Raw genomic sequence first — 20,519 nt, 5'->3', positions numbered from 1 at the left:
ATAAGTATATACATATTTATTTTATCAATCAGTTATAATTTGCGCCCGAACTACCTGAACCTCCAATATAAACCGTTAAATCAATTAACATTGACCCAGCAAACTTTGACCGTTATGAATTTCGGCAAAAAATGTACAACCTTGCCGACTTTTGATATGCAGTAATATATATTATATTGTAGTACTTGTTCACATCACGCCCGTTGCTAGCAATGTGATATACATGGAGGCGGTGATAAAGCCTAATACACCGACAATTTTGCCCGAGGAAATAGTCGAGGGCAATTGAAATTCGGACGATGACATAGACGATACCGCCGACCTTGCGTATGTGTGTGGCTGCCGTTGCGACTGTGTGCGCACTCGTGGGTGGAGGTACGCAGCTTGCGTGCTAGAGTTAACTGTCGACATGTGTGGTTGTGATGGTGAAGAATAGGAGGATTGGCTCTGTGACTGTGTCGCTTGTGTGAACCGAGCAGTTGTAGGTCTGAATGTGTGCTGGACACTATCTGTTGCTGACGTTCGGGACTGGGTAGTATTCGAGGACGATTGTGAAAACGACGAATATTTTGTATCCTGCGGATGTGGTTGAGGAGGTCGTTGTGAGTGTGGGTGTGGGTGTGGGTGTGGGTGTGGGTGCGAGCGAGTATGAGACTCAAACGACACCGAGCGAGCACGATATGCATCGGGATCCAAATTAATCGAAGAGAAGACAGAGGCGTATACCGGGGCTTGCTTCGCAGCAGCCTTTTGCCTGTCCCGCTCCTTTCTGAATGATTCGTATGCTAGCTGCTGTCTCATGTGCTTCTCGTAGTCCTGAACCCAATTACTATCATCCATCAACTGCTCACTTCCAGTTCAACACTTACAAAATGCGGAACATCGTCATTCATGCCGGTCGCATAGCCACCACCCAAACCAGTATTGTACAGATTCGTAGGATATGAACTGCGTGGCATTTTGCGACCAAAACCGCCGTAACGCTCCTCCGTTTCCCCGGCTTTCGAGCGCATGTGCGTCCGATTTAGCCCTGAGTATCGTTGTCGCTTTTCGCCGGGGGTTCGGTAATAGGCATTATATGTCTCGGATGTGCCCGAATACGCAGTGCTATTTCTAGCACCATTCCGCATTGTAAGGTCATATTCCTTCCGGTGTTTAGGATTGCCGAGTACGGAATACGCTTCGGAGACGGCCTGGAATCTCTGTCGCGCATAGTGGCGCTCAGAATCTGGACAGGCAACAAGTCGATCGGGGTGGTATTTCTTCGACAGTGCATAGAATCGAGCCTTGATTTCCGCGGTGGTTGCAGTAGGGTGGAGATTCAGAGCTTCATAGTGAGTGGCACGCGCCATTAGCAGCGGACATGCGAAGGGTATTACCTACCCAACCAACGAATTTGGTGAGTGGCAATGTTGAAAAGAGAGCATATAGTCAATGCTAAGGTAACTTCCAAGATGATGATGCTGGAAAGGAGGCCGATCAGAGGTTGAGTTAATGCTTGGTTGTTGGTGGATGCTGGTGGAGGGGACGATGGTCACGGTTATGTCATCCGCGTCGACTCGACTCCCTTCTCCGGCTGACGGGGCCGACACCGCCGGGAGCAAAACTTTGTCGCTCATGCTTGCCAATCCCAAGCTAACCACTAAATCTTGCATGGATCTTTCTGCTCTCGCGCCTACCTCGACAGGAAACCGGCATCTACCTTTCTCTGTTTGCACTGTTTGCACTGTGTAGATCACTGTTGCGTGTTGAAACTGCGCAACGATGGCCTCCACCGCCGACTTGCTGGGCAGTATTGCCGCCGTCTCGCGTATGTTCCTGGCAACTAAATCCGACATATTACACAAGGCTAATGACCTACATTTTAGTCTCTGACACCGCAGCCCCTGCTTCTGTCCCTACTTCAGCAGCTGTTGAGGCTGCTACATCTCCAGAAAATGTCACACCGCCAGATGAGGACGCTACTGACGACGAAACTCATTCCGCAATTCCAGATCCATCTGCCGCCTCTGCGCCAAAGAAGAAGAAGAAGAAACCAAAGAAAAAATCGAAAGCAGCAACTGCGGTTAATAGTGGTGCCATCAAGCAGACTGACCCTCCGACTATCGGCATCTCTAAGTTCTACCAAGGTGGCATATATCCCGAAGGAGAGATAATGGAGTACCGTGACGACAACAACTATAGGACGACTAATGAGGAGAAGAGATATCTTGACAGAATGAATAACGAAGCTTATAACGATTTGCGCAAGGCCGCCGAGGTTCACCGAGAAGTTAGAAAATACGCACGGGATATGATTAAGCCGGGTTTGACCATAATCGAGATAGCCGAAAATATTGAGAGCGCAGTCAGAAACCTAGCTGAAGGAGACGGTATGAATGCTGGTATGGGATTTCCTACTGGATTGAGTTTGAATCACTGTGCTGCGCACTATACGCCTAACGCCGGTGACAAGACCGTTTTGCAGTATGACGACGTTATGAAGGTTGATTTTGGCGTTCATGTTAACGGACGGATCATTGACTCGGCATTCACTGTTGCTTTTGATCCGCAGTACGACAATTTGCTTGCTGCAGTTAAGGATGCAACAAATACTGGTATCAAGGAAGCTGGCATTGACGTTCGGTTGTGTGACATCGGTGCCGCTATTCAAGAGGTTATGGAGAGCTACGAGGTCGAGATTGGCGGCAAGTCCTTACAAGTTAAACCTATCAGAAATTTGAATGGACACAACATTAATCCGTACGAAATTCACGGTGGTAAGAGTGTACCTATCGTGAAAGGCGGAGACCAGACAAAGATGGAGGAAGGCGAGACTTTTGCGATCGAGACTTTCGGCAGCACCGGCCGAGGTTATGTGCACTCCGATGGAGAGTGTTCGCACTATGGAAAGCGTGTCGATGCGGGCCACATCCCTCTAAGACTGAATAAGGCCAAGAGTTTGTTGCACACTATCGACAAACACTTTGGGACACTTCCATTCTGTCGGCGATATCTTGATCGACTTGGTGAAGAAAAATACCTTTTGGCATTGAACAACCTTGTAATGTCTGGTGTAGTACAGGATTATCCCCCACTACTGTGCGTACTATTGCGCAAACATGAAGAAACGAAAATGGCTAACATTTACTACAGTGATGTCAAAGGTTCCAAGACAGCTCAGTATGAACACACTATTCGTGAGTAACTTATGTTTTTGCAAGTTCAGTTAGGCCGAATGAGCTAACGTACGGATAGTCCTTCGTCCGACGGTCAAGGAAGTTGTTTCTCGCGGTGACGATTTCTAAACCATATATATCCTTGACGATCATATTTATTCACCGTTTCATCTGATAATGTACTTGTGTTTGGGTCTGCCATTATTGTCTATTAATTCAGTCATGTTTTTATAGTTGAATCCATTGTGTGGGTCAGATGTGTACAAATCAAAAAAAGATTTTTAGGTCTCTTCTTCGATTTTCTATGGACAGGCAATGTCACGTCGACTAGTGCAGGCCTATGTAGGTCAGCGTCGCGCTTGCGTTATTGAATTAGCCAGTGTAGATAGATCAACATTTTAGCGTTGCTATAATACTTTTCAACTTACAAGGGCTCGAGCCTACATACCTTAAACTATGCACAACAAAGTAGGTTTATTCCGGGTCACCATGTACAATTACCAAAAACTTTTCAACGCTCTAAATTATACCTGAACTGTGGAATCTTCATTATCGTGAATTTATTTAGCTCCCGAGCATACTGTAGTTATATCTTAACCAGGAGGCAATTGAGAAACATCGACAACCTCCTCAGCGGTCTTGCTGTCTTTCGCTGAGGTGTCGAGTGGCGATCGCGTGAGGGCCATCATTCCTAGAAGAGAAGTTAGCTACGACCCAAAATTACGCTAGACAAATTAGAAATACTCACCACTTCGCGCCAATTCTAAGATACCAAATGGTTGCAACAACAGGATAAAGGCGGTGATTCGATCTGGCTTGGCAGACAGTTCGACAACGCAATTGTTCATCGAGATGTCGACGACCTTTCCGCCAAAGTGGTGTGCGAGCTTGGTGATTGCGTCGAGGTGTTCGTGCTTGTGACGCAGGGCTTCGCTAGGAGCCAACGTGGAAGGATGATACGAGGCGTAGGATTCTTCCTCCTCGATGACGCCAATGCTTTCCTCGCCCAGTGCCTCAGAGATGCCATGCTCGTGGTGCGCGAGAAGCTCCTCAAAGTATTCAGGACCGAGCAAGGACACTTTACAGAGAAGGAGCTCCCGTTGAATGGTGGGGGTGTTGGTGTAGTCGAGCACAGCCCAGACTGGGACGAGATCTTCGAGCTGTCGCCGGGCCTGCTCAATGACACCGTCCTGGCCCTGAAGAACGATAGTCATGCGCGACAGATCGGCGACCTCGGTGTTGCAGACTACGAGCGAGTCGATGTTGAACCCTCGGGCAGCGAGAATACCGGCAACGCGCGAGAGGACACCGGGCTCGTTCTGAACAAGGCAGTTGAGGACGTGGGATTTTGACGGCTGTGGGTTTGCTGGCGGCATCTCGTATAGAATTGAGGACACTGCAGTCGACGCGGACCAGCTCGGGGTCTCGATCTTCGGCTGGGACGGGAAGCGCGCGCGGCGGTGGAGAGCCTTGTACGCGAGCGCAGACGTCGAGGACGTGGAGTCTGAGGCAATCGGCGAATAGTGGAACGAACGCGTACCACAGCGTAGAAGCGCGGGAACGCGTGATCGCGCGACAGAGGCCATAACTTTGCACGCGTGCTTTAGGAACAGCGCAGTGGCAGGTTGTTAACAGGCGCGTGCAAGCAGAGAAGGCAGCGAATGTGGGGAGATCAGAAGTTCTCGAGACAAAGAAAACTTCGCGAGTTGTCGAGCGTGAAAATGACTCTCTTTTGTGCAGTGTTGGATCACGTGCATCACGCCGACATCGGCCCTATTTTAGCAAGTGTCAGCTTCGAGGGGCCTGTGGCGGCCTATGGGATCCGTTGTGCCGGTACGCCTCATCCTTCGTCTGGCCCGGCTTCTCTACCTTGAGCTGATCCAGTAAACAAAGCACATATTCGTCTAGCATACAAAGCACTTCCTGTGCGTGTTCTTTTATTTCTTGCTGCGCCTGAAGCATAGTGCAGCCTCCGACAGCCTTTTCCTACTTCGCCGCGCCCCCGCTTCCGCCGTGGCTAGCTCTCTCCGCCGCCCTCTCTCCCCCGATCTGCCTGCCGAAGAACGAGATCTTGCGCTGCCTGTCGAGCCCGAATCCGAGTCTGCCAACGCCGTTCATTCATCGATCGAAAATCCCGACTTCACAGACGACGACCGATCCCGCCTGCACAGGCACAAGCGACTACGAACCGAACCTACGTGTGGCACTGTCACTGCAGAGGCAGCCTCCGCGCACACGAACCGAATACCGGTCGCCATGCCCATGCGTCTAGAGCACGTAGTTCAAGAAAACGGGAATAGCAATGGGCACTCGTCCATTCTTAAGAATGGAACGGCGAACGGAGCCATGCCTAGCCTCTTGAACAACTCCCCCCATGAAGCAGATTACTTCGGCTCTAGTAAGCTTGAGGCCACTAGACTTATTATCCAGGCACTGCATGAGTTGGAATACCCAACTGCAGCCGCCGCTCTCGAGGCTGAGTCAATGTGCTCGATCGAGAGTGCAGATGTCGCAGCGTTCCGAACAGCGGTGCTAAATGGTCGATGGGCAGACTCTGAGCGATTACTGATGGAATTTGAGCTCAAAGCTGGCACTGACGTCGTGACCCTCAAGTTCTTGATTCGACAACAGAAGTTCCTCGAGCTGCTCGAACAACGCGACCTGGTGTCCGCATTGGGCGTATTGAGGGGCGAATTGTCAGTGCTTGACTACGACACGCGGCAACTCCATTGCCTCTCTTCACTTATGATGTGCTCATCGGCTGAAGATTTGCGCGATCAAGCTGGGTGGACTGGCGTTGAAGGTAATTCGAGAAGCGAGTTGTTACGCGAGCTTCAGAAGTACATATCACCTGCGGTCATGATTCCCGAGCACCGGTTGGCGACACTGCTGGACCAGGCGCGGCAGTACGAGATCCTCAAGTGCACGTATCACAATTTTGATGGCCCCGTTTCGTTGTACACCGATCATGTTTGCGACAGGAATCAGTTCCCGTCGATAACGTCACATGTCCTTACTGACCATACTGGCGAGGTGTGGTTCGTTGCGTTCTCAAACGACGGCACCAAGTTGGCATCTGCTTCGAAAGATTTATCTGTCATTATCTGGGACGTCGCCACTTTCAAGAGCATCAGGGTATTTCATGGCCATACCGACGCTGTGACGTCGTTAGCGTGGTCTCCAGATGACACGACGTTAATTACTTGCGGATTGGATCACACGGTCAAGTTGTGGGACGTTCAAGTACGAATACCTGATCTGTCAAAGTGTACTATTACTGATAGTAACTTAGGAATGTGTTTGCTTGCTTACGGTGCCGTTCGGGCAGCCAGTGACGTCGTGTGCTTGGATGCAGTCTGGGGACGAGTTCCTCACTGGATGCTTGGACATTGAAAAGCCTATCACGCTGTGGTCGATTCACGGCACCACGATCCACCAGTGGACCGATTTCCGCGTATTTGACCTGGCACTGACTCCGGACAGCAAGAAGATTGTTGCGGTTTGTCAAGACGACAAGATCCGTATCTACAACCGTCCAGACTATAAACTGACCGCGGAAATCCAGTTACAAGCAAGAATGACGTCGGTCTCAATATCGAAGGACTCCAAGTATGCGCTTGTCAATATTTCGGCCAAGGAAGTTCACTTGTGGGATATAGACAAGATTCAATTAGTTCGGAAATGCGTGGGCCAGCAGCAGAGCGAGTTCATTATTCGATCGTGTTTCGGTGGTATGGCGGACAATTTCATCGTGTCTGGCAGTGAGGACGCTAGTATATACGTATGGAAGAAAGAGGATGCGTCTTTGATTGAAGTGTTATCGGGACATACGAAAGGCGTCAACTCAGTCGCGTGGAATCCGAAGAACAAGTACATGTTTGCATCGGCCAGTGATGATAACACTATCAGGATATGGACAAATAGTGCATAAGTGAAGTGGTATGGAAGTGCTAGAAGGGGATTTGACTTTTGTCGCATACATATTCACTTGTCGACGTTGGGTCAGTCACGATGAGATTCATTGTTCATACGGTGTCATGATTATTGTGGTTATTCTTATGGGATTATTTTGAGGTAATGGGAAGGGTATTTTCTACACAAATTGGATGGCGTATGTCTTATTTTGTTTTGTATGTATCAACGATTGTGTCTATAAGTTCGCCGGATGCTCGAATCAATAGTAGCCTTCTCATTGTCATCAGTAAGTTTATGTTCCTGCGCTTGAGATGAGTAGACGTTTGAAATTTGTCTTTGCAATATCGGCCTGGCCATCCCTCACTGAGAGCGTTCAGATTCGATGAATCACAACTAAAATGTTCCATCCGGTGAGCTATGCATTGTAAAGGCTTTAGGAGTCAAAAGACTCATTGCCATAGCAGTGCTGCGCTTGAAGTTGCGGCTGCTTTCAGACATGGTCATAGTTAGAGCCATTACTGTGCTGCTGAAATGACTACAATACAGTAAGCCACGGCATCTGGTAATTTTGGTATTGATATCCTAGTCTTCTCTTTCCGCATCTCCGAAGTCACAACACGGTCAACGCTAATCTTATGCCTGTCCGCGGAGACCTATTTACGTGGTGCACATGTGAGTGACAACGTGTACTCTTCTGGCGACGTTACCACCTGCTACAAGACTAATAAGAAATAGTTGAACAACCAGTAAATATGATATATGGTCTCCGACCCATCATTATTATTATATATACACCGAGAAACAAAAAATGAAAGCAACAAATTAAACTCTCTTGCTCAACCATCTATCAACATCAAACCGTCCAAAAACAACAAGATTATCTCAATTCATTGTCCCACCCTGCCTCGGTGCCTTACTATACCCTTATTCACCATTGCTGTCTCTAACAACGCGCAAAACATCTTCCGACCGCATATCTTAATCTGCAGTTTTCTATATATTTCTAAATCAACGCAAAGTATTCCGCTTGATCCGACAGATTAAGCCTCGAAGGAGAAAGAGAAGCCCAGCTTGTGCGCCGGTTCGGCAAGTCTCTGGGTGTCTACAGCGGCACCCAAGCCGAGCTTGACGCCGGGGTGAATGGTCTGCAAGTAGCCCAGCGAGACAAGACCGGTGTTGGAGATCTTGACCTTAGCTGACGTAGTCGCATCGATAGTGTATTTGGCGGCGAGCTCGACATTAACCTGGGAAGTGGCCTTAGTATCGAGAGTGGCCTTGGCACCGACCTCGACGGCTGGGGTGGCCTTGGTGTAGTACGCGGCTGAGATCATGGAAAGTTTATTGACGGCAGTCAAAGCAACAGCGAAGTTGCCTGCACCGTAGCCGAGACCAGCAGCGTAGTTTGTGACGCGCCCGACCGGGACATCATAGGAAACCTCACCACCAGCGATGACACCGGCCTTGCCGAAGCTGAAGTTAGTGGTGAAAGTGGGACCCTTCAAGATGTCGATGACAGCGTTCGACTGAAAGAGAGGCTGCTTATAGGCGAGCGAGAGCGTGGCGTTAGTGCTGCCGGACGAGGGCATGAAAGTTGTAGCGACGTTCGAGGTGAGGTTGGGGATCAAAGGGGGGAGCTCGAACTTAGTGTCGATTGCGTTCGCGGTCGACCAGGACTGGGTTAGCGCGATACCGGACTTGTCGGTGTACTTAGCCTCGAGAGCACCAGAGATCGAGCCATCCTTAGGTGAGGATTTTCCGCGCGCGGTGAAGGTCTGTGGACGCAACGTCAGTCTGCATAATTACAGGACAAAACACCGAATGAACAAAAGGAGATCGAATTCTGACAATGGATTGACAATACACGTGGCAATGCGTCGGGTAGATATTAGATCAAACGAGGTCCCGCAAGCTAACTCGCGATAGAAAACCACAAATCATAACCAGTAGCCAGCGAAGGCTACATCACTTCAATTGCCGTCCACGAGACAAAAATATTACAGCAATTGGAGACAGTAGATCGAAGCACTTACAACACCATTGTCGGCACTGGTCTTGACATCGAGGGAAGCGGGCGAGAGGTGGAAGAAATCCCGGGTAAGGAGATCGTTAGGCTTCTTAGCAATGTCGGAGTAGGCAGCGACAGACATTTTTGTAGCTGAGGAAAACAATTCACGAGGATGAGCAATTCACGAAAGCAAAGCGTATTGCGCGGGCGTGCAGGCGTGGCAGAGAGGTGAAGTAAGGGAGAAAGAATCAGGGAAGGAAGGCGGGGGAAAGTTGCGTGCGGTTATGTATTGGACAGTTCCGCGAGACCGGGTGTGGTGCGAAAGGTCGGGACAAGCTCGCGACGACGGCTCGCATTTTGCCTATTTTGCTGTATCTTATTGCCCTAACCGTAGACTTGGCTGTATGTGCAGGCCAGCCCGTAGTCGCCGCCCCCGTCACAGAATATTATGTAATATTAGAGAACAGTCGGCAGCAGCCAATTGGCGGCCCACGCGGACTCGTTTCTGCTCTCTGCATTCGCGCCCAAGGTGCGACCTATCTGTGCCGAGACATACCCACTTGCGCCATAACAGCACCAATGCTGTGCATCGCTCCTTCGTGTTTTCGGTGCTAAGCATTACCGAATGCATTTGCCGGCTGTATGGCATGGCCGACTGCTCCTTGCACCGTAGATTATTGCACGCCGACTGCACGCGATGTCGCAAAAAGCTCATCAAACTTATGACCGCTGTTCTCGAGTTTCCGCGTGTCACCCGGTTGCAAGCTCAAAATATACCCTAAACCTTAAGTGGTTACAACAACGGTCCGCAGTGATCCTGGCGACGTCCAAGGTTGGCCAGTGCGGTGTGGATTTTTTCGATCGCGGTTGCATTCCCTGCTGAGTGGAGGTGACCACCGAAAATCTCTTCGGATTCTTCTGCCTAGCATCCTACAGTATAAGCTGACATCATGGACTCTGATGAGCGCAGGTACCGTGACAGGTCACCTTCTGACCGACACCGCAGTCGTCACCACCATCATCGGGACCGTTCCCGAGATCGAGATCGAGACCGAGAGAGCAAACGCGACAGAGACCGGTCGGCGTCCCCAGGCGGACGCCGGAGCAGACATGAGCAAGGCGCAGAGACAGAGAATGATCCCTTTAATCCCTATCACGAAGACAAGGCTGCCTCGAAAAAGCGCGATGCTATTGCTGCTGCCGGTAAGGCCCCCTGCTGCATGCTATGCAATTTTTTTGCCGACTAATATGAATTTAGCTGCTGCCGCCGAACGTATTAATGCCCAGATCCAAGCTAAGTTAGGGGGTGGCGGAATTATTTCTGCGCCATCTTCCAGCAGCGAGCCGCCGTCGTCGACTGCAAATCTCCCGAATTCCGCTGTACGGGGTACGACGGAACCAGTTGTTGAAGACGGCGATTATATTCGCGACATAGAAATCAACCATCTAATGAACAGATACACCTTGACTAAGGGTCAGACACAGTCCATGATTAAGACTGAAACAGGTGCGGATGTTACGACACGAGGAAGGTACTATCCCGACAAATCGCAAGCTACGGAAAAAGAGCCACCATTATACTTGCATGTCACGAGTTTAACGAAAGAGGGTCTCGAAAAAGCTGTTACTATAATAGAAAATCTCATGGCCCAGGATAAGGAAAAGTCAACCCCGCCTGCTGCAGGTGGATTCCAGCGACGAGAGGACGCTCCCCAAGGACAATTGTCTGCCGACGGTGCTCAAGGATTCGGTGGCGCTCCTACTGGGCCCCAGCAACATGGAGATTCGAGACCGCCGTTTCAACGTGGTGAATATAGGGTGAGTGTCCACTTGCATCCAGTATTTGGTTTGGCTTAGACTGACACATTGGTAGCGTCGATGGATGGAAGACCGTGTTCTCATAGGGCTCGACTACCTGCCTGGTTTCAATGTCCGTGGCCAGATTGTAGGCCCAATGGGTGCCAACGTGAAGCATATTCAGACAGAAACAGGCTGCAGAGTCCAGATTAAGGGTAGGGGATCCCAATTTATCGAGCAAGCGACCGGTAGAGAAAGCGACGAGCCCACGTTTCTCCATATTCTGTACGTATATGACTTTATTCACTGACCATTTACTGGTGAGTGTTGTATTTTGAATGCTGACACGTAGGGTCCGGTATAGTGGCCAAGATCCGAATGACTTGGCGCGTGCAGTTGAATTATCGAAGGATTTGGTGAAAACTGTGACTGACAGCTACAACGCCTTTAAGGCAAATCCGAGACCGCAACAACAGCGGTATAATAATCGTGATGGCGGCCGCGGTTATCGTGGTGGTCAAGATGGGAGAGGTAATTATCAAGACCGAGAATATCGGGGACAGCAACAGTCGCCCCCTCCCAACGAGGCTGGTGCTACTGGTGCATCGCCACAAGCGGCCAATGCGCAACCTGATTATACCGCTTATTACGCTGCCGTTGCTACTGGCCAGGATCCGTACGCAGCTTATGGTGGGTATGAAGCTTATGTCCAATACTATCAGCAATATTATGCACAGTACTATGCACAGATGCAACAACAGCAACCAGCGAATGGCGGTGGTGCTCCTCCTGCGCAGGTACCTGGACAGGAAGCGGTCAATCAGCAGCAACCGCAGCTTCCTCCGCCTTCATCCTCACAAGGTTCAAACGGCAACCTGTCAGGGCAATACTCTGCCGTACCTCCGCCACCGGGTTTATAAGATGCTGTATAATTTAGGATAGTAACTGTTGGGATACTAAAAGTTCGTCATTCTGTGTTGTGTTAATTCGAGCAGATTCGCCAAATTACACGGAGCGAATATTACCGCTCGTCATCTAATATGGTGAGTATCGGAACAAGCGGTAAAGTATTTTGTTATGAAAGTTGTTACGATTTGTTCAAGTTTGATGTGAATACATTTAATTAGGCTAGCTCTTATCAAGTACTATAGTGTGTTTTTGCTTCTAATTGGTTTGGTATTATAATTGCTTTGCTTTCTTTTGCCACTTACGTGGCAATGTAGGCAGCTATCTTCTCTCGAGCGCTGCTGATCTCGAGTAACTCGCTCGCTTCATACGAAAGAATGGTTTGCTATATAAGATATCGTTATGTTCGTCATTACTTTAGTAAAATCTAACTCTAGCCTTCCGGCGATGTCTAACAACGACGAACAGAGTCTCTAGTAGTTTGGTTAATGGTGGGATATTAACGCTCTATTTGTTCTGATATAGCTGGTTTCGTCTGAGTCCAAAGATGCTAACCAACGTCGCGACGGTAGCAGCGCTGTTATGCTATATTATCATTGAAAGTAGTAATTAAAGGCAATAAATATTCTAATCTACAAGATTACGAACAATCTAAAATACATAGGAACTGGTACAGACGAAGCGCGAAGAAAGATATTAACCAAGTTTTGCCATTACAATCGACCTAAATAAATGAAATGCTCACATATTTCAAGATTTCGTAAACTGATTTATTCCATTCTTCACAAATTATGATCATGAAACCGCGTACTCCTTGGCCTGAAGCCTGACCTTCCGTTCGTATAGCGCCTTATCCTTCCTACAGGACAGTATTAGCAATTTGCGTCTTCAACCACATAGCAATTCAACTTACTTAAACGCATTAAACGCGTCCGCTTGGGCAGGTGACTCGGGATTAGGGTCATCAAGCAAGTTCTGAATTCCTAGCAAAATCTGCTTTATCGTAATCGCGGGTTTCCACCCCTCGTCCTCATTCAAGATCGACAAGCACACCGTGCCCGACGGGTATACATTCGGATGCCAAAAATTAGGGGCAAACTTGCACTTTGGCGGCTTCGTCGGGTACTCCTCGGGGAACTGGATTGTGAGCTTGTACAGCCCGCCGGCCCAAATCGTATTGGGCTTGCCGGGAACACCGACAGACCAGTTCATCAGGTCGAGACCGCCGTCTGAGCTTTTATTCGGTTTCGCATAGAAACCGAATGGATGGTCTTTTCGCCATTGCTTCCTGTCGCGAAATTGTAGTGTTATTCATTGTACTTGAATATATGGTTGCGCTCTATATCGTGGCTCGTCAACGCAGTTGTGGGAGCACGAGATATTACGCATAGTTCTTAAATTAGACTCACCTCTCCTCCTGCAGTCGATTTAGACATAAAGACGACATATTATGTATATGAACCAATAACCAAGATCAACTTCTCGATGGACTACGTTCGGTGTGCCCATCCAACAGAATCTCAGAGAATCCACCTGACGATTGGGGAAGCAGATCGCAAATGTCGACTAACTTGCCCAACTTGTGTCGAATGCACGCGCTGACTCGTACAGAACCTTCGACACTGGGCATATTCGCCACGCGCTTTTTGGTCCTTAATCCGATTCTGACAATGTCACTACGGGTTTAGTACCTGCCACCGTGGCTGCCGTACAGTTGGTAGAACATCATCATCCAGTTGGCATAATAAGTGCAGCGGAGCTCGGATTAGACGGATTTGACCAGGGTGGACATATAGTGCAGCGGGATAACAGCAATTCTATTGACCTTATTTAGAAATTTATTTTATCGCCAGACCTTAAGGCATATCTTGGCATTGAGATTCATGCCGACCCCGCATATTTCGGCGAGCTACGAAATCAACGTTCAACAATTCTCATACTTCGTCCTCCGACAAGCCCCGAATATAATTTAATGGAGTCAGTGCAGCCGTCTAAAGAAATAAAGAGCGTCGATGACGAAGAAGACGACCTCGACGACCTTGATGGTAAGTGTACATAAACTGTCCGCCGCCAATTACAAAGACTAACGCAAACTAGAACTTCTCGATGAATTTACGTTAAAAACACCCGAACCAACACCCGCTACGGCAACAAAGTCCACAGTCGAAAGCGTGAATTCGGCGACCGAGAAGTCATTGGACGCGAGCGAATTAGCCGAGGATGAGTTCGCGAAGCAGCTGGAACTAGGCATCGAGCAAATTCTGTCTGATCTGGAGCAGAACCCGGAAAGTCGGAAACAGTTTGAGAATTTGATGAAGGGGATCAGTGATTTCACAGATTTGAATGCGTCTGAGACGCCGCCGTCGTCGACTGGTAGTGGCGCTGCGTCCATTCGGAAGGGTAAAACGCCGGGCAAGAAGGCAGATACGTTGCAGGAAACGATCGCGAGGACAATGGAACGGATGAAGGAATCTGGGCAGCGGGTTGAAAAGGAAATCACAACTACGAGTGAGGAGGATGAGTTTTTGGCCGCCATGATGCGCCAATTGGAACAGTCCAGTGGGGTGTCAGGTACGGGAGATCAGAGCTTAGGGTCAGATGAAGACCTGTCGAAAATGTTGGCAGGAATGATGGAGCAGCTCACGTCTAAGGAAATTCTGTATGAACCGATGAAGGAATTGGACGACAAGTACGCGGACTGGCTGCAAAAGAACAGGGCGTCCTTGGACCCAGAGGACACGGCGAGGTATGACAAGCAGCGGGTCGTGGTCCGGGAGATCGTTGTCAGGTTCGAGAATCCTTCCTATAGCGATCATAACGAGACGGATCGAAAATATATTGTCGAGCGCATGCAGAAAATGCAGGAGTCCGGCTCGCCTCCGCCTGATATTATGGGTGAACTAGGTCCTGGAGCAATGGGATTGGACAATTCGTTGGGAGGTCTGGGACCGGAAATGGAGAATTGCACTATACAGTAAGGTAGCAATATGTCGCTGACATAACCCGCGACGTGATGTAATTATGGATATGAAGGAGTATGGATTTGTATGCAATAGGAATTTGGTATATGAATAATTGTACATTCAGCTAACTGTATAAATCCCCTTGTCCACAGTCTTTCACCTGTCGTATGTTCCATAGTAGCTTTTTAATGTTGTGTACTCCTATTAAGCAAAATCATCCTTGTAACGCCGTATTGACCTTACATCCGCAAAGCAACTTGCCCAAAAAGTAACTTACATCCACATATATCGTACAAACTACTATGACATGTCCATATCCATGTCATCGTCGTAGTCCTCTACTAGCAGTTCAACAATATCCTGTGGAATATCTGGCACCTCGTTGCCAGAGTGCTTTTGCTGTTGTGTCATGTATAAACGCTCAGCATCTTCCAATTGTTTTTGTTCTTCTATCTCCATCATCCGTATCATCTCCTCATCTGCACTGTTGGCATCATAAAGACGATCGTTGTTCTGCAGACCTTGACTACGATCGCTCATTATTCCATCTACTGAACCGAACTCATGGTGGGAAAGTTGCTCGTTTTCTAGAGCGAGAAGCTCATCAACGCTTAAACCCATATCGTCTGCATCGCACCGCAGTTCTTGTTCCCAGCGTCTTTTCTCCGCTAACCAAACGAATCTCATCATCTATTACACGCACAATCAATAATACCATCGCGTCACTATATCAACGGAGCCCGCATACCTCGTCATCGCCACCGCGCGCAGCGTGGAATAGAGCCTGCCGTCTTCGCGCTAATGCCGCACCATGATCCCTCCTTCTTTTGGCTCGCAGTGGGTCATATTTCGGGGGACTCGAGCCGTCGCTACTCCCAGACGCACAGATATCTCCATGACTTAGTGACTTCGGCACATTCGCAAAAGGGCGCTGTAAACGCGCTGCGCGTCGTTCTTGACTAGCGTTTAATCGCGAGGAGCCTTTAACAGGAGACGAAGGTGGAGACGATGATGAATACGTCGATATCCGTAAATTCGACGGTGCGAATGGTGGAGATGAGCACAAAAACGACGACATGTAGGATACGAGTGTACACTCGCGAATTATCTGAAATCTCGACGTGTCTGCTATCTGAGGTAATGAGTTTGGATTGATGGCTCGCGGCTCGGATGCTAGTGATGTTGTGCTTTAAGGGCTAGGGCTTCCTCGGTGACTCAACGCCGCAACTTTTTTATCGCCTTCGAGTGCTGTAGAACGACACCACACCACTGCCTTTATTCCGGTACATATATATCTGATTCCGTCTTTCTTTACCCGTTCTTTATTTTAGAGTATTATTGCTGGTTGGAGTTAGTTCACATAATGTGCGGAATCTTCGCTTGCCACCATCACCCGGACGTGATTAGCTTTAAGCCAAAAGCTCTCCAGCTTTCTAAACTGTGGGTCATGCTGCTTTTGCGGTTTTCTTAAACTTGCAGTCGTGTTAACAGATATTCTTTGTAGAATTCGTCACCGTGGTCCCGACTGGAGTATGCACCTTGTTTGCCTGAGTATTCGCTTCGAAGTTTAGCTTTGGAGCTTGGGAGGTTATTTAGATATATGACTGACTTCGACAATTGCGCAGGTGGAAACTTCATTAAGAACAAGACTAGTAAGTGACCAATTGATGGAGACAATAAGGTGGCGGTTGGAACCAATGCTGACTTATTATTTAGTCATTGCTCACGAGCGACTGGCCATTGTTGGTCTTGGTAAGAGTCTCACGTGGATCAGAAGCCATTGCAACTCTCGCGGAATTGCTAATTACTCATACCGCAGACTCCGGTGCCCAGCCTTTAACCAACGAAGACGATACCCTTGCTCTGGGAGTCAACGGCGAAATCTACAATCACGTCATTATCCGACGTCAGCTTGGTGGCTCATACAAGTTCAAGACGCAGTCTGATTGTGAGGTTATCATTCCTCTGGTAAGTCAGTTCTATAAGCAAATGGATATGTTATTGAGCGACGATACTGAACTGTGCTGTAGTATCAAAAGTATGACATTGACTGCCCCAACTACTTGGACGGTATGTTCGCTTTCGTCCTGTACGATGCCGTCAAGGATCGTATGATTGCTTCTCGCGACCCCATTGGCATTACTTCTCTATATATGGGCCGTGCCTCGACTTGCCCGGGTGCAGTGTTCTTTGCATCAGAAATGAAATCTCTAAGTGAAGTTTGCGACGATATCATCGTATTCCCGCCAGGGCACGTTTATGACTCCGCTACCGACAAGATCACCCGGTATTTCAACCCTAGCTGGTGGGATGGAAGCCGCATTCCAAGCACACCTCTGGACTACAAGGCTATCCGAACAACGCTGGAGGCCGCTGTACGGAAACGTCTTATGGCTGAGGTACCTTACGGTGTGCTGCTCTCTGGTGGTCTTGATTCATCGTTGATTGCTTCTATTGCCGCTCGAGAAACTCTTAAGGCTCAGAGCTTGGATATTGACGGTGAAACTCTGACCGGTGTCGATGAGAGAGGCAACCTTTCTGGTGCTGCTTCATGGCCGCGACTTCACTCATATGCCGTAGGTCTTCCCGGTGCTCCTGATCTTGTTGCTGCCCAAAAGGTTGCAAAGTTCATCGGCACAGTCCACCATGAACACACCTTCACACTTCAGGAGGGCCTCGACGCTCTCTCAGATGTTATCTACCACCTCGAGACCTACGACGTCACCACTATCCGTGCCTCCACTCCGATGTACCTTTTGAGCAGGAAGATCAAGGCCCAGGGTGTCAAGATGGTTTTGTCCGGTGAAGGTTCTGACGAGATTTTCGGGGGCTACTTGTACTTTGGCGCTGCTCCTTCGAAAGATGACTTCCACAGTGAGACCGTCCAGCGAGTGAAGAACTTGCACTTCGCCGACTGCTTGCGGGCCAATAAGTCTACTTGCGCGTGGGGTCTTGAGGCTCGTGTTCCATTCCTTGACAAGGCGTTTCTTGAGCTTGTCATGAACATTGACCCCGCAGAGAAGATGATCACCAAAGACAGAATCGAGAAATACATTCTCCGTAAAGCGTTCGATACCACCGGTGAGGATGTCAAGCCTTACCTTCCTGAGGAGATTTTATGGCGCCAAAAGGAGCAGTTTTCTGACGGTGTCGGATACTCATGGATTGATTGTCTCAAGGACACTGCTGAAAAGTTTGTCTCGGACGAGGACTTCGCGAATCCCAAGCCAAAGTGGGGCGAGGATGTGCCTACGACCAAGGAGGCTTACTGGTACAGATGCATGTTTGACGAGCACTTCCCATCCCAAACATGCGCTAGCACCGTCATGCGGTGGATCCCCAAGGCGGACTGGGGATGTGCTGAGGATCCTTCGGGCCGCTACGTCAAATCACACCTTAGTGCAGTTCCCCAGTAGATGTGGCCCCTTGGTGCTCCTTGTTTGATTTTGATTCACCTCATGTACAACATATACTTATCGATTGTTAGACTTAACCTTGTGTTTTAGAAAATACTTGTTGTTATATATAGAAATTAAGCATTGCTTTTCCGATCGCAGATACTTTATGCAAGTGAGGCAAGGACTGTGTTGTCCACACTCAGCACCTGCGTACGGCTGAGGATGTGACATTGTGTAAGTCTGATAGGTATGTAGTAAAAATATCATACAAGGGGGTTTTATGTTTTATCTATCTGAAATCCCGCATAGGAGAGTTTAGGCCGTGCAGTTGGCGTAAGCTAGTCTTTTTTTGTATGCCTATCGCGGCGCAAACGTGTACTGTACACCAGAGCATAATGTAGACACTGGAGCACGATTGATGCCTCAGCTTACTCACTCACATATGAGCCGCACTGACTAGTTCAGCGGCCCAGCATTTTTGACAGCGGACAGGCGCAGATCCCCAGGATTCATGCACACACGGCTGGCACCTTCGCTTTCCTTGAGTCATATTTAGATCCTGGCAGAGTCAAACTATCGCGCGTCTGCCACACAGCGAACGATGGTCGACAGCGTGCGAGCGTCGCTAAAGCACCGATATTCCTCCTTCGGAGAGCAGTCGTCCCACGAGTCATTAGAAGATCCTGCATCTCTCTCAACTTTGCGGAAGCTGTATCTAACTCCTCATTCGGCTCTTCCGCATACTCTTGACCGGGGGAATGTCACTATAACGTACCAGCCTGGTGCGTTACCATATCCGCCTGTCAAGTTGCTGAATCCAATAGAGAAGAAGCGGGTGTTGGTTACTGGGGGCGCAGGGTTTGTTGGCTCGCATCTCGTGGATCGACTGATGCTAATGGGTAGGTTACTTTATATGCGGTGACGAACATATTGGGCTAATGCGTGATTGCCGAAGGCCATAATGTGATTTGTATCGACAACTTCTTCACCGGATCTAAGGCGAATGTCGCTCACTGGATTGGCCATCCGAACTTCGAGCTGATCCGACACGACGTCGTAGACCCTATTCTTGTCGAAGTTGACCAGATCTACCACTTGGCATGCCCAGCAAGTCCAGTCCATTATCAGTCCAATCCCGTTAAGACACTGAAAACTGGATTTTTCGGGACTTATAACATGCTAGGACTGAGCAAGCGTGTGAAAGCCCGGTTTCTACTTGCGTCTACGTCGGAAATTTACGGCGACCCTGAGGAACACCCGCAGAAAGAGTCATATTGGGGACACGTAAACTGTGTTGGTCCGAGAGCATGCTACGATGAGGGCAAGAGAGTGGCGGAGACTTTAGCGTATTCATACAACCGGCAGGATAATGTCGACGTGAGAGTTGCTAGGATCTTCAATACCTTTGGACCACGAATGAATTGGAACGATGGTCGAGTAGTTTCAAATTTTATTTTACAAGCACTGAAGGATGAAGATCTTACCATTTACGGTGATGGCAGGTCGACACGGTCGTTCCAGTATGTGCACGATCTCGTGGATGGCCTGATTTTACTCATGAATTCGGATTGCAAAGAGCCCGTTAATATTGGCACGCAGCAGGAATTCACTATTGATGAGTTTGCGGAAATGGTCATTGATCTGGCAAAGAAGGAAACAGGGAAATGCGACTCGAAGTTGATACATCTGCCAGCGCTGGAAGATGATCCTCGGCGGCGAAAACCGGATAATTCGCGTGCCAAGGAGCGGTTAAATTGGGAGCCAAAGTGGAATGTCGTTGATGGATTAGCAGAAACAGTGAAATATTTCAAGACTCAATTAGAAGAAAGGCTATAAGTTTCTGAGGAGGATTTAGGATATTGATAATACAAAACGGTGTTTCTAACGGATCTGTAATACCAGTCACACCGAGGACTAATTGAAGGAAGAGTAAGTACGACTTTGGCGTAGATCAGAAAAAGTCCCATACTGCGAACAAACAGCTCCAAAAAATCAATGAATTAAGTAACGTAGTTCATAAGCGAGTGTGCCACACAAGCGAGTGTGCCACACCAACGTAAAAACACCACCACACAACTTCAATCATCAATGCATTCACCAATTGACAGTCAATCAACGGGCTCTGAAAGCAGAATATCCTTAGCCATCCAAGCTATTGATAGGGGCCAAATTCAGAGTAACCGTTTAGCTGCAAAGACGTACAATGTTAATAGAATGACACTCAAGCGACGACGCGAAGGCATCCTTTCACGACGCGATTCCACACCCAATAGTTTAAAACTCACGCCTAGCGAGGAATTGGTTATTGTTCAGCACATCCTCGACTTGGATTCGCGAGGATTTTCGCCTCGACTGGTTAATTTTGAAGATATGGCCA

At 48.6% G+C, this 20,519-nt stretch overlaps 11 protein-coding genes across 11 annotated transcripts; 6 read left to right on the top strand and 5 right to left on the bottom strand.

Annotated features, from left to right (window-relative positions):
• Positions 1-189: 189 nt before the first annotated feature.
• Positions 190-1,352, bottom strand: V1508DRAFT_405056 (uncharacterized protein; the record flags this gene model as incomplete). Its single annotated transcript, XM_066938674.1, has 2 exons — positions 190-816; positions 870-1,352. The coding sequence occupies 2 exons, from the start codon at positions 1,350-1,352 to the stop codon at positions 190-192; spliced, it is 1,110 nt and encodes a 369-aa protein (XP_066794895.1).
• Positions 1,353-1,629: 277 nt separating this feature from the next.
• Positions 1,630-3,585, top strand: V1508DRAFT_420091 (peptidase M24, structural domain-containing protein). Its single transcript, XM_066940698.1, has 3 exons — positions 1,630-1,810; positions 1,869-3,179; positions 3,238-3,585. Exons 1-3 carry the CDS (start codon positions 1,765-1,767, stop codon positions 3,285-3,287), a joined length of 1,407 nt encoding a protein of 468 aa, XP_066794894.1. The 5' UTR covers positions 1,630-1,764; the 3' UTR covers positions 3,288-3,585.
• A 21-nt stretch (positions 3,586-3,606) lies between these two features.
• Positions 3,607-4,847, bottom strand: V1508DRAFT_420086 (small subunit of acetolactate synthase-domain-containing protein). Its single transcript, XM_066940697.1, has 2 exons — positions 3,907-4,847; positions 3,607-3,849 (listed from the first exon to the last, which is right to left on the bottom strand). The coding sequence occupies exons 1-2, from the start codon at positions 4,742-4,744 to the stop codon at positions 3,752-3,754; spliced, it is 936 nt and encodes a 311-aa protein (XP_066794893.1). The 5' UTR covers positions 4,745-4,847; the 3' UTR covers positions 3,607-3,751.
• A 188-nt stretch (positions 4,848-5,035) lies between these two features.
• On the top strand, positions 5,036-7,483 carry V1508DRAFT_420084 (WD40-repeat-containing domain protein). The gene is made up of 2 exons (XM_066940696.1): positions 5,036-6,401; positions 6,451-7,483. Exons 1-2 carry the CDS (start codon positions 5,415-5,417, stop codon positions 7,087-7,089), a joined length of 1,626 nt encoding a protein of 541 aa, XP_066794892.1. The 5' UTR covers positions 5,036-5,414; the 3' UTR covers positions 7,090-7,483.
• Positions 7,484-7,732: 249 nt separating this feature from the next.
• V1508DRAFT_173927 (eukaryotic porin/Tom40) lies at positions 7,733-9,367 on the bottom strand. Its single transcript, XM_066936111.1, has 2 exons — positions 9,104-9,367; positions 7,733-8,845 (listed from the first exon to the last, which is right to left on the bottom strand). Exons 1-2 carry the CDS (start codon positions 9,218-9,220, stop codon positions 8,114-8,116), a joined length of 849 nt encoding a protein of 282 aa, XP_066794891.1. The 5' UTR covers positions 9,221-9,367; the 3' UTR covers positions 7,733-8,113.
• Positions 9,368-10,028: 661 nt separating this feature from the next.
• On the top strand, positions 10,029-11,795 carry V1508DRAFT_405051 (uncharacterized protein; the record flags this gene model as incomplete). Its single annotated transcript, XM_066938673.1, has 4 exons — positions 10,029-10,281; positions 10,337-10,896; positions 10,952-11,160; positions 11,228-11,795. 4 exons carry the CDS (start codon positions 10,029-10,031, stop codon positions 11,793-11,795), a joined length of 1,590 nt encoding a protein of 529 aa, XP_066794890.1.
• Positions 11,796-12,355: 560 nt separating this feature from the next.
• Positions 12,356-13,312, bottom strand: V1508DRAFT_420077 (ubiquitin-conjugating enzyme/RWD-like protein). The gene is made up of 3 exons (XM_066940695.1): positions 13,191-13,312; positions 12,695-13,069; positions 12,356-12,640 (listed from the first exon to the last, which is right to left on the bottom strand). The coding sequence occupies exons 1-3, from the start codon at positions 13,226-13,228 to the stop codon at positions 12,577-12,579; spliced, it is 477 nt and encodes a 158-aa protein (XP_066794889.1). The 5' UTR covers positions 13,229-13,312; the 3' UTR covers positions 12,356-12,576.
• Positions 13,313-13,500: 188 nt separating this feature from the next.
• On the top strand, positions 13,501-15,005 carry V1508DRAFT_420075 (Pex19 protein). Its single transcript, XM_066940694.1, has 2 exons — positions 13,501-13,826; positions 13,879-15,005. The coding sequence occupies exons 1-2, from the start codon at positions 13,754-13,756 to the stop codon at positions 14,757-14,759; spliced, it is 954 nt and encodes a 317-aa protein (XP_066794888.1). The 5' UTR covers positions 13,501-13,753; the 3' UTR covers positions 14,760-15,005.
• On the bottom strand, positions 14,825-15,874 carry V1508DRAFT_420073 (uncharacterized protein). The gene is made up of 2 exons (XM_066940693.1): positions 15,493-15,874; positions 14,825-15,434 (listed from the first exon to the last, which is right to left on the bottom strand). Exons 1-2 carry the CDS (start codon positions 15,820-15,822, stop codon positions 15,045-15,047), a joined length of 720 nt encoding a protein of 239 aa, XP_066794887.1. The 5' UTR covers positions 15,823-15,874; the 3' UTR covers positions 14,825-15,044.
• A 112-nt stretch (positions 15,875-15,986) lies between these two features.
• Positions 15,987-18,430, top strand: V1508DRAFT_420071 (uncharacterized protein). Its single transcript, XM_066940692.1, has 6 exons — positions 15,987-16,184; positions 16,249-16,274; positions 16,370-16,396; positions 16,461-16,496; positions 16,564-16,712; positions 16,775-18,430. Exons 1-6 carry the CDS (start codon positions 16,108-16,110, stop codon positions 18,158-18,160), a joined length of 1,701 nt encoding a protein of 566 aa, XP_066794886.1. The 5' UTR covers positions 15,987-16,107; the 3' UTR covers positions 18,161-18,430.
• Positions 18,431-18,530: 100 nt separating this feature from the next.
• V1508DRAFT_420065 (uncharacterized protein) lies at positions 18,531-20,125 on the top strand. The gene is made up of 2 exons (XM_066940691.1): positions 18,531-19,041; positions 19,098-20,125. Exons 1-2 carry the CDS (start codon positions 18,744-18,746, stop codon positions 19,976-19,978), a joined length of 1,179 nt encoding a protein of 392 aa, XP_066794885.1. The 5' UTR covers positions 18,531-18,743; the 3' UTR covers positions 19,979-20,125.
• Positions 20,126-20,519: the final 394 nt, after the last annotated feature.

The sequence above is a fragment of the Lipomyces doorenjongii genome (genome assembly GCF_038497915.1).
Source record: "Lipomyces doorenjongii strain NRRL Y-27504 unplaced genomic scaffold V1508scaffold_36, whole genome shotgun sequence".
Taxonomy (NCBI): domain Eukaryota; kingdom Fungi; phylum Ascomycota; class Lipomycetes; order Lipomycetales; family Lipomycetaceae; genus Lipomyces; species Lipomyces doorenjongii.
This window is presented reverse-complemented; position numbering and strand designations above follow the sequence as displayed.

What these genes read in the sequence shown, in the direction of transcription:
- V1508DRAFT_420091 (XM_066940698.1), top strand. Translation starts at nt 1,765, where the DNA reads ATGGCCTCCACCGCCGACTTGCTGGGCAGTATTGCCGCCGTCTCGC. An exon ending in CAGTATTGCCGCCGTCTCGC is followed by an intron (nt 1,811 to 1,868) that starts GTATGTTCCTGG and finishes CCTACATTTTAG; the next exon opens with TCTCTGACACCGCAGCCCCT. An exon ending in TCAGTATGAACACACTATTC is followed by an intron (nt 3,180 to 3,237) that starts GTGAGTAACTTA and finishes ACGTACGGATAG; the next exon opens with TCCTTCGTCCGACGGTCAAG.
- V1508DRAFT_420086 (XM_066940697.1), bottom strand. Translation starts at nt 4,744, where the DNA reads ATGGCCTCTGTCGCGCGATCACGCGTTCCCGCGCTTCTACGCTGTGGT. An exon ending in CTTAGAATTGGCGCGAAGTG is followed by an intron (nt 3,850 to 3,906) that starts GTGAGTATTTCT and finishes CTTCTCTTCTAG; the next exon opens with GAATGATGGCCCTCACGCGA.
- V1508DRAFT_420084 (XM_066940696.1), top strand. Translation starts at nt 5,415, where the DNA reads ATGCCCATGCGTCTAGAGCACGTAGTTCAAGAAAACGGGAATAGCAAT. An exon ending in TCAAGTTGTGGGACGTTCAA is followed by an intron (nt 6,402 to 6,450) that starts GTACGAATACCT and finishes ATAGTAACTTAG; the next exon opens with GAATGTGTTTGCTTGCTTAC.
- V1508DRAFT_173927 (XM_066936111.1), bottom strand. Translation starts at nt 9,220, where the DNA reads ATGTCTGTCGCTGCCTACTCCGACATTGCTAAGAAGCCTAACGATCTC. An exon ending in CCAGTGCCGACAATGGTGTT is followed by an intron (nt 8,846 to 9,103) that starts GTAAGTGCTTCG and finishes TTGCGTCCACAG; the next exon opens with ACCTTCACCGCGCGCGGAAA.
- V1508DRAFT_420077 (XM_066940695.1), bottom strand. Translation starts at nt 13,228, where the DNA reads ATGTCGTCTTTATGTCTAAATCGACTGCAGGAGGAGAG. An exon ending in AATCGACTGCAGGAGGAGAG is followed by an intron (nt 13,070 to 13,190) that starts GTGAGTCTAATT and finishes ATTTCGCGACAG; the next exon opens with GAAGCAATGGCGAAAAGACC. An exon ending in GACGCGTTTAATGCGTTTAA is followed by an intron (nt 12,641 to 12,694) that starts GTAAGTTGAATT and finishes ACTGTCCTGTAG; the next exon opens with GAAGGATAAGGCGCTATACG.
- V1508DRAFT_420075 (XM_066940694.1), top strand. Translation starts at nt 13,754, where the DNA reads ATGGAGTCAGTGCAGCCGTCTAAAGAAATAAAGAGCGTCGATGACGAA. An exon ending in CGACCTCGACGACCTTGATG is followed by an intron (nt 13,827 to 13,878) that starts GTAAGTGTACAT and finishes AACGCAAACTAG; the next exon opens with AACTTCTCGATGAATTTACG.
- V1508DRAFT_420073 (XM_066940693.1), bottom strand. Translation starts at nt 15,822, where the DNA reads ATGTCGTCGTTTTTGTGCTCATCTCCACCATTCGCACCGTCGAATTTA. An exon ending in CGCGCGGTGGCGATGACGAG is followed by an intron (nt 15,435 to 15,492) that starts GTATGCGGGCTC and finishes TGCGTGTAATAG; the next exon opens with ATGATGAGATTCGTTTGGTT.
- V1508DRAFT_420071 (XM_066940692.1), top strand. Translation starts at nt 16,108, where the DNA reads ATGTGCGGAATCTTCGCTTGCCACCATCACCCGGACGTGATTAGCTTT. An exon ending in ACTGGCCATTGTTGGTCTTG is followed by an intron (nt 16,497 to 16,563) that starts GTAAGAGTCTCA and finishes CTCATACCGCAG; the next exon opens with ACTCCGGTGCCCAGCCTTTA. An exon ending in GTGAGGTTATCATTCCTCTG is followed by an intron (nt 16,713 to 16,774) that starts GTAAGTCAGTTC and finishes ACTGTGCTGTAG; the next exon opens with TATCAAAAGTATGACATTGA.
- V1508DRAFT_420065 (XM_066940691.1), top strand. Translation starts at nt 18,744, where the DNA reads ATGGTCGACAGCGTGCGAGCGTCGCTAAAGCACCGATATTCCTCCTTC. An exon ending in GGATCGACTGATGCTAATGG is followed by an intron (nt 19,042 to 19,097) that starts GTAGGTTACTTT and finishes TGATTGCCGAAG; the next exon opens with GCCATAATGTGATTTGTATC.